The sequence below is a fragment of the Rattus norvegicus genome, chromosome 10 (assembly GCF_036323735.1).
Source record: "Rattus norvegicus strain BN/NHsdMcwi chromosome 10, GRCr8, whole genome shotgun sequence".
In the NCBI taxonomy this organism is placed as follows: domain Eukaryota; kingdom Metazoa; phylum Chordata; class Mammalia; order Rodentia; family Muridae; genus Rattus; species Rattus norvegicus.
In genome coordinates, this window is record NC_086028.1 from 59,212,162 (window position 1) to 59,222,650 (window position 10,489).

Below are 10,489 nucleotides of genomic sequence, written 5' to 3' on the forward strand. Positions count from 1 at the left end.
CAGTAACATAAGGGAACAGAGATCATATTGTAAAGTATCTCATCCACTGTGAATTTCCAGGATTGTATATGCAAGGTAAGGAGTATGCTGTAGACATATATCAAAAACAATCTTTCTTGCTTTGAATATTGCACCAAGCTTCTCTTTAGTGTATTGAAGCATGGACTTCCTTTTAGGTCCTGTGATGAGGGACAATATCTGATATAAAATATTAATATCAATATATTTATTATATAAAAAGAGATAATCCAAAGTACTGCCATTACAGAGAGATTTTCTTAGTGCAGATAACTCTTATTAGGGCCCTTTTCATGTCTCTGTTCCTCAGGCTGTAGATGAAGGGATTCAGCATGGGAGTCACCACTGTGTACATCATAGCCATGGCAATCTCCTTCACAGTAGAATTATTACCTGATGGACATAAGTAGATACCAAAAATTGTCCCATAAAACAAGGTCACCACAGACAGATGGGAACCACAGGTTGAGAATACCTTGTAGATGTCCTGAATAGATGGAAACTTCAAAATGGAGAAGAAAATTCTAACATAGGACATAACAATTAATAGGAATGGGATAATAATGATGAGTCCACCCAAGATATATATCATCAGCTCATTAACATAAATGTCTGAGCAGGACAACTTCAGAAGAGCAGAAATGTCACAGAAAAAGTGAAGAATCACATTCTTCTCACAAAAAGACAATCTAGCAATGAGTAGGGTATGCAGCAGGGCATGGGTCGTCGTCAGCATCCACAGAAGTAGCACTAGTGAAGCACAGAACTTGGTGCTCATGATGGTGGTGTAATGCAAAGGAAAGCAGATGGCCACATAGCGGTCATAGGCCATGACCACAAGAAGGAAGCTCTCCATGTCTCCAAAAACCATAAAGAAGTACAGCTGTGTCAGGCAGCCTGCATAGGATATAGATGGTACTTGGCTCTGCATGTTCTGAAGCAATTTGGGCATTGTGACAGAGGAAAAGCAGAGGTCAGAGAAGGACAAGTTGCTGAGAAACAAGTACATGGGCATGTGGAGATGAGAGTCCAGTCGAACAAGGACAATGATTAGCAGGTTTCCCAGGATGATGGTGAGGTACATGGCCAGGAACAGGGCATAGAACAGGAGATGATACTCTGATGGGATGGGCAGACCCAGGAGGAGGAACTCCAAGATCAAAGTTTGGTTATTTCCAGTCATGCCACCATAGACTTTAAGAAAAAGAAAGTTACATTTCCTTAAACTCCCAGTCAAGAGCCTCTATGAGATCATAGATCAATTCCACTCTTTTGACTCATTTGTTTACTTAGAAAAAAGTGTCTTTTACTGTTCACATTCTTTAGTTTTTATATTCTTTACCTCACTGTGTCATGCAATAATCTTGGTCTATTTCCTTCCTCAGTTGGCATTGGTAGAGCATGACATACAAACCAAATCCTATACATTCTGCTGCTCCTCCTGTCAACATCCATATCCACATTTCAAAGAAAAGGGATATGGTTTGAGAAATACATGGTATACTGTATGCTCTACAGTAATAAATCTTAATCCCATCAAAGTAATTGTCTCTGCATTCATATATTTTAAGTATTTATAGTCATGTTGCCTTAGCATTTTCTACTATTCTAGTTAGCACATTTTATAGCTTTTTATTTGAAAAACGTATTGGCATTACTATTTCCTTCATTCCTGCCTGAGATCTGTACTCAAATATAAGGAAAAATTATATTAATTCCATAGAATTACTCTTCTTCAATTTTCTCAGAATATAAAGTCACTAAACTTAACCTTTTAACATGAAATTTTATACTCTGTAATTGTCTTGAGAGATGCAATCATGTATTTATTGGACATATTCACAAATCAAAGTGCATTGCACTTTTTAATAATATTAATAACTGACATTTTATGCTCCATTCGATTCTACTATACTCTTATTCATATGATATTCATGCCCATATTCATATGATTTGCTATATCTACTGTATTTATAAATACATCAGAAATAAAATAAATGCAATGACCATTTTATAAAGTATCAGTTAATTTTAATCCCTCCCTTGATTTCATGTTCCAATGTCCTTAACTACCAAGAGAGTTTTTATGGGAAATGGTCTAAGTCTTAAAATCAGTTTTGGTCAACTTACATTTCTAAGTATGTCTATGAAGGTATTTTACTATTTACTAAGTTTTAAAATAGTTATTAACATATCAAAGTGAAGTAACTGACATTTCTAAATATGACAAGCCTTATGTAAGCAGTTAATAGAAAAAAAACAGAAAAAAATAGAGTAAGATAAGGGAAATAGTTCACCTAACTTGTAAGAAACATTTATGGTCTGTGAATGAGCGGGAACCATGGTTTAATGTAGGCTTACATGTAGAGATTACAAAGCAAAGATCACTATGTGTTGTGGACCTAGTGGACTTTATTTTTACAATTGTAAAACTCACAGTTTTTACCTGAATAGCATAGAAGACTGCTCAGGGATGTACTTCCAGCACTTACTATACAAACAGCTCACCTGGAGTTCTCAGAATACACTGACTCTGGTTTTCAAACTGATATTCCATTTTATTCATGGATACTAAGGTAATGTGTCCCACTCTTGTCTATGGGTTGCAGTGATGAGCAAGTACATGCACAACTTGAAGTTGTAGATTTTTAGTTTGTAGTTCTTTTTATATAAGGTATCTTCAAGTTTACTAATCTACGAAAATTACAGACTTAATAAAAGAAGGCTTAAGCACTCCAGGATTGTTCCCCACTCTTGAAATGGGAAAAATACCAACCCAATAAGTAAGTGTAATAAAGCCCATGATTAACAAATTTATTACTAATGTAACTGTGGAACAAGGTATTACTAAAATATTTCAAAGTGTTACTAAGTATAAAAATGGTGAAGAATAATATCATACCTGAAAACTGCCAGTTGTGCTATTATAAAACTGGAAGTGCAAGACCTGCAGTTTGGAGGACAGTAAGGTTCCTGCTGATAATTTATTTAGGATGACTGAAGGTGTACTACAGTTCCTGCTCCATACCCTGTCACTTTTATTCATTATCAGCACAGGGAAAAGCACCCTCTGCTTTTTTATCAACACCTTCTTACATGCCCTCTTCTAGCCATCTATGAACCCAAGATGCCCAAGAGCCTCTGAATCCCTGAGGAATCTCGATCTTGTGCAATTACCCAGGACCTATTAGAATCAATTATTCAAAGCACTGATGAAGAGGCAGATGATAGTCACAGATCACTCCTTAAAGTACTTAGTGATATGGTGTAGAAAAAGAGAAAATCAGATGCATAATTAGCATTTTGACTGTTTATGAAATGAACAGTATTTCTGTGTTATCCAGTCTAGGTTTTAGTAAACTAAGGACAAGCTATTTAAAAACCACTGAAGAAATGTAAATGCTGTTTGGAAATAGACTATCAATTTGGATGATTGGAGTTGTTCAGAATATTCTTTTGTTAATCTTTAAATTTTATTGATACACAAAGAATACCACTTCTTTAATTTCTTATCCTTGTTTTTGAGTTACCCAGAATTTCTTCATTTTAAGCATGACTACTGACTTATTTATTGCTCTTTCAAAATCAGCATGTTGAGGAGTTGGGGATTTAGCTCAGCAGTAGAGCGCTTGCCTAGCAAGCGCAAGGTCCTGGGTTCGGTCCCCAGCTCTGGAAAAAAAATCAGCATGTTGGGTTTTCTGTTTTACCACTTTTGATATATTTTTTCTTTTTTGTTTTTTTATGCTTTATTATTTTGTCATATATTTTTATTTACATTTCAAATATTATCTCCCTTCCCAGGGTCCTGTCCATAAAATTCCTATCCCATCATCATACCCCTTCTTCTAAGAGGCTGTACTATACAACCTACTAACCATCCACCCCTTCCCACCAACCAACCCTGACATTCACATATACTGGAGAGCAAGGCTTGGTAGGACCAAGTGCTTCTCATCCAATTGGTGGCCAACAGAGCCATCCTTTGCTACATATGCAGGTGGAGCCACAGGTCTGCCCATTTGTACTCTTTGGGTAATGATTTAGTTCCTGGGAGCTCTGGTTAGTTGGTATTGTTCTTTTAATGGGGTTCCAAGCACCTTCAAGTTCTTCAATCCTTTAACTACTCCACTGGGGATGACATTCTCATTTCAATACTTTACAGCTAGCTTTCAACTCTGCATTTGTCATGCTCTGGGAGAGCATCTCCGGAGACAAATCTATGAGGCTCCTGTGAGCATGCACTTCTTGGTATTAGCAATATTGTCTGGGTTTGGTGGCTGTATGTATATGAGCTGGATCCTCAGGTGGGGCAGTCATGGGGTGACCATTCCTTCAGTGTCTGCTCCAAAACTAGTCTCTATATCTCCTCCCATGAATATTTTGGTTCCACCTTTTATGAAGGACTGAAACATTCACACTTTGGTTGTCCTTCTCGAGCTTCATGTGGTCTGTGGATTGTATCTTGGGTAATTAGGGCTTTTGGGCTACTATCCATTTTTAATGAGTGCATACTTTTTTGATTGGGTTACTTCATCCAGGATGATATTTTCTAGTTCCATCAATTTGCCTATGAATTTCATGAAGTGATTGATTTTGAGAACTGAATAATATTCCACTGTGTAGACTTACTACATTTTCTGTATTCACTCCTCTGTATTCACTCCTCTGTTGAAGGATATCTGGATTCTTTCCAGCTTCTGGCTATAATAAATAAGGCTGTTATGAACATAGTGGAGCATGTGTCCTTGTTATATGATGGAGCATCTTTTCAGTATATGCCCTAGTATTGCTGGGATATCAGAAAGTACTATGTCCAATTTTATGAAGAAAGTCAAGACTGATTTCCAGAGTGGTTGTACCAACTTGCAATTCTACCAACACTGGAAGAGTTTTCCTCTTTCTTCATATCCTTGCCAGCATCTGTTTTCCCCTGAGTCTTTTTCTTAGGTGTTCTGACTGATATGAGGTGGAATCATAGTTAGTTTTGATTTGCATTTCCCAGATGATGTAGGATGTTGAACATTTCTTTAGGTACTTCTCAGCCATTCAATATTCTTCAGCTGATAGTTCTTTGTTAGCTCTCTACCCCATTTTAATAGGGTCATTTGGCTTTCTTGTGGTTAACTTCTGGAGTTCTTCATAAATATTGGATATAAGCCCTTTATCGGATGTAGGATTGGTAAAGATCTTTTCCCAATCTGTTGGTTGAAATTTTGTCCTAATGACAGTATCCTTTGCCTTGCAGAAGATCTGCAATTTTATGAAGTTCATTTGTTGCTTCTTCATCTTAGATTATAAGACATTGGTGTTCTGTTCAGGAAATACTCCTGAGTGCCCATGTAGTCGAGGCTCTTTGCCACTTTCTCTTCTATTAGATTAAGTGTATCAGGTATTATGTGGATGTTCTTGATCCACTTGGACTTGAGCTTTGTAGAGCATGATGAGGGTGGATCAATTTGCTTTCTTCTACATGCTGACTGGCTGTTGAGCCAGCACCATTTCTTGAAAATGCTATCTTTTTCAACTGGATGGTTTTAGCTCCTTTGTCAAAGATCAAGTGGCCATAAGTGCTTGAGATCATTTTGGGATCTTAATTTCTATTACATTGATATACTTATCGGTCTCTATACCAATAACATAGAGTTTTAAACACTATTTCTCTGTAATACTGCTTGATGTCAGGGATGGTAATTCCCCCAGAAGTTCTTTTATTGTAGAGGAAATTTTCATTATCCTGGGTTACTTGTTATTCCAAACAAATTTTCAAATTACCCTTTCTAACACTATGAAGAATTGAGTTGTAATTTTGATGGGGATTGCATTGAATCTGTAGGTTGCTTTTGCAAAATGGCCATTTTTATTATATTAATCCTGCCAATCCATGAGCATGAGAGACCTTCCCATCTTCTGAGATCTTCCTCAATTTCTTTCTTCAGAAACTTGAAATTCTTGTCATACAGATCTTTCACTTGCTTGGTTTGAATCACACCAATGTATTTTATGTCATTTCTGACTACTGTGAAAGTTATTGTTTCCCTTATTTCTTTCTCAGTCTCTTTATCCTTTGAATAGAGGAAGGCTACTAATTTGTTTGAGTTAATTTTATATCCAGCCATATTGCTGAACTTGTTTATCAGCTTAGTAGTTCTCTAATGGAACTGTTGGGGTCACTTAAGTATACTATCCTATCATCTGCAAATAGTGATATTTTGACTTCTTCCTTTCCAATTTGTATCCCTTTGACCTCCTATTGTCTGATTGTTCTGGCTAGGACTTCGAGTACTCTGTTAAATAAGTAGGGAGAGAGGAGGCTGCCTTGTCTAGTCCCTGAATTTAGTGGCATTGCTTCAAGTTTCTCTCCATTTAGGATGATGTTGGCTTCTGATTTGGTGTATATTGTTTTTTACTATGTTTAGGTAATGACCTTGAATTCCTGTTTTTTGTTTTGTTTTTTCTTTTTTTCGGAGCTGGGGACCGAACCCAGGGCCTTGCGCTTGCTAGGCAAGTGCTCTACCACTGAGCTAAATCCCCAACGACCTTGAATTCCTGATGGTTCCAAGTCTTTTAATATGAATTGGTTTTGAATTTTGTCAAATGCTTTCTCAACATCTATTGAGGTTATCATGTTGTTTTTTTCTTTGTGTTTGTTCATATAGTGAATTGTGTTGATGGATTTCCATACATTGGAACATCCCTGCATCCCTGGGATAAACTCTACTTAATCGTAATGGATTATGACTTTGATGTGTTTGTGAACTCAGTTTGTGAGAATTCTATTGAGTATTTTTGTGTAGATACTCGTAAGGGTAATTGGTCCAAAGTTCTCTTTCTTTGTTAGGTCTTTGGGTCATTTAGGTATAAGTGTAATTGTGGCTTCAAAAGGAATTTGGTAGTGTTCCTTCTGTTTCTATTTTGTGGAAGTGTTTGGACAGTATTGGTATTGGCATTAGATCTTCTGTGAAAGTCTGATAGAATTCTGAAGTAAACCCATCTGGTCATGGGCTTTTTTAGTTGGGATACTTTTAATAACTGCTTCTATTTCTTTAAGAGTTATGGGACTCTTTCAATTTTTCCTCCTTTTTTATTTTTTATATCTTTATTAAATTGGGTATTTCTTATTTACATTTCAACTGTTATTCCCTTTCCTGTTTTCCAGACCAACATCCCCCTAATCCCTCACCTTCCCCTTCCATATGGGTGTTCCCCTCCCCATCCTCCCCCCATTACTGCCCTCCCCCTAAGAATCCCATTCACTGGAGGTCCAGCCTTGGCAGGACCAAGGACTTCCCCTACCACTGGTTACTAGGCTATTCATTCCTATATTTTTACAGTTTTATACATTGTCTGTCCTCTCCTTCTCTCTCTCTCTCTCTCTCTCTCTCTCTCTCTCTCTCTCTCTCTCTGTGTGTGTGTGTGTGTGTGTGTGTGTGTGTGTGTGTGTGTGTGTTTAATTTTGATGCTTCTTTTGACTTTAAGGCATTTGTCTTTTTCTAGGTCCCTAACTCAATTAAATTAAGATCTTGTTTCTTTTCGAATGTTTGAACTCTGTGGTATTAATTTCACTCCAAATTCTATTTTTGCTATTTCCTCAACACTTTTGATAGCTGCCATTTTCTATGCATTAGTTTCAATATATTTTTATATCTTGGAAATTGCATGCATTTATCAAGGTGTAGCAAGGAACAATAAAAAGAACTAAATTATGTGTATATTTGCTTCTGTGATTTTAGTGGTTTGAATAATTATAAGCTCCCAAACCATTGACTCACATGTTGGAAAGCTTGGATTGTTCAGAAATTAAGAGAAAGTGTGATCTTGTTAGAAAAATATGTCATGGTGGAGGCAGGAATTGAGACCTCATATATATGTTGAAGCTATATAGAATAGCTTCAGTATAGAATCCACTCTACTCATGGCTTCATGCAGAAACCACTTTCTGCCTTAAAATACTGCCTTCAAACAAATATATAGAACTCATGACTCCTCTACCATAAAATATGGCTGCACAATGCCATACATCCTACCATGATGATAATGGCCTAAATTACTGAAACTGTAAGCCATCCCAATTAAATGTTGTGCTTTATAAAAGTTGCATTGGTTACAGTGTCTTTTCACACCCAATAATCCCTAAGATAGTGATTAAGCTATTCATGAGGAACATAATTGCTTGTGCAGAATCTCAGAGAATCTGAAAGTGGTCCATAACTCCCCATCTACCAACATTATATGGTACAAGAATGAAAGTACATATTAAAATATTGACAATCAATAGTTTATTAACTTTTCTAAATACATCAACTTCTCTATAATGTGAGTACAATTTCAATTTTCTCAGAAATTTCCTGTATATCAGGAAGTAAAGTGAAATACACAGCAATGTGATGTAGCTTTAGGCAGATATGTAAGCTTCCTGTGAAGATTCAAATGAAAGTCCCTATAAGAGGCATTAAAGAGAATGGAGTTCAAATGATTCAAACAATGGCTGAAGAGAGCCTCACGAGGAGGGCAGCAGATACAATGAAAATACTAAATGAGGTGACTATTCAGATTATGTGCAGGATAGAGGATGGGAAAGCTCCATTTTCATCAAAATGCACAGGACAGCGTGACATTTAAAACTGTGAATCTCTGGAATTTTCTATTTAATATCTCAGATTACAATTGCATGGAAGTAGCAGAAACCTTACATTTTTTAAAGGAAGAATCAGTGTGGGTTCACTAAAATGCACTATATACATATATGAAGATGTGAAGAAAAGTGGGTTTGGGCGATGTTGCTTGATGATTTAGGGACCAACACAACAAGAAGCCATGACAAAAGACCTATCAGGCAACTGGCTGTGCTGCAGCCACACATAGGAAACACAGAAGTGAATTCTCCAGGACTACTGTGTGTGTAAAATTTATATTTTAAGGCAATAAATTATTTTTTTTCAAATGTGAAGCTTAAGTATATTATTTTTTTCTGTATATATATATATTTATATATATAAAAAGACCAATAATAGCAGTGTGTAATGCATCAACAGCAGCAACAGCTTTTCAAGGTTCTGCAGTCATCTGAACAAAACTGTAGAGACATCCAGCACACTCCATTAAAAAAAAAAGTAAAAAAAAAAAAAACCTGAGAAAACAGCACAGTTCTGTTACTCTTGTGGTACCTGGCACCATTTTTTTTAAATTAGCTTCTCAATCATCATCTGGAAAGAAAAGATTCTGAGCAACATCATTAAAAACAGCTCTGATAAAGCACGGTCACTACTACGTATCATAAAGCAGGTACAAGCTATTTTACATCCACAGAGGTATGATACAGTACTGTCCTACATCTATAATACTAGAGGATACAATTTAAAAGGCATTATTTGAGACTTGATTCTACTTTTCCAGCAGAGGGCCCAAAGGATGGTGTGACACAGCTTTGTAAAGAAACATACTCTAGACAGGATTTCCTTTCACTAGTAGCACAGTTCTAAGGATTCATTCTCTCCATGAATGTCAGCTAAAACCGTTATTAAAAAAATGAAATATCCCTAGAAAAAAACCGTATAACCACCAGATTCACATGAAGATGACCTAGTGGAGACAAGCTGGACCTCACCTTACCAACAAGCTATCAAATCTGTTATGTTTAAACAGTGAGACCTCCAAGGAAGGAGATGCCAAATAGTGCTTCAAAGCTTCGGACCACAATCAAACACAGCATCCTTTTCAACAGAAGCAGAAGCTCATCTGAATATGCTCAAGGATGCTGACATCAACATTTAATCATCTCCTCACTCATCCAGGAAGAAGGGGAGATCAGTTACTACTGTACTTTATTGTGTTCAACCAAATCACCATGTTACAAAAATAGCAAGCTGCCATAATAAAAAAAAAGGCTCCTCTATCCAGCACCAGATAGCATCATTTTACTTTCAAGCCTAGAAATTGCACACTTGTATATAAACCAACCGAAGATGAGGATTGAGAGTTCATCTTGGTGGATTTTTCCTTTGATTAATATGAAGTGTCCTTCCTTATCTTTTTTGATGACTTTTAATTGAAAATTGATTTTATTTGATATTAGAATGGCTACTCCAGCTTGCTTCTTCTGACCATTTGCTTGGAAAGTTGTTTTCCAGCCTTTCACTCTGAGGTAGTGTCTGTCTTTGTCTCTGAGGTGTGTTTCCTGTAGGCAGCAGAATGCAGGGTCCTCATTGCGTATCCAGTTTGTTAATCTATGTCTTTTTATTGGGGAGTTGAGGCCATTGATGTTGAGAGATATTAAGGAATAGTGATTATTGCTTCCGGTTATATTCATATTTGGATGTGAGGTTATGTTTGTGTGCTTTTCTTCTCTTTGTTTTGTTGCCAAGATGATTAGTTTCTTGCTTCTTCTAGGGTATAGCTTGCCTCCTTATGTTGGGCTTTACCATTTATTATCCTTTGTAGTGCTGGATTTGTAGAAACATATTGTGTAAATTTG

At 36.6% G+C, this 10,489-nt stretch overlaps 1 protein-coding gene across 1 annotated transcript; it reads right to left on the reverse strand.

Moving 5' to 3' along the window:
* Positions 1–262: 262 nt before the first annotated feature.
* Positions 263–1,201, reverse strand: Olr1500 (olfactory receptor 1500). Its single transcript, NM_001000942.1, has one exon. It carries the CDS (start codon positions 1,199–1,201, stop codon positions 263–265), a length of 939 nt encoding a protein of 312 aa, NP_001000942.1.
* Positions 1,202–10,489: the final 9,288 nt, after the last annotated feature.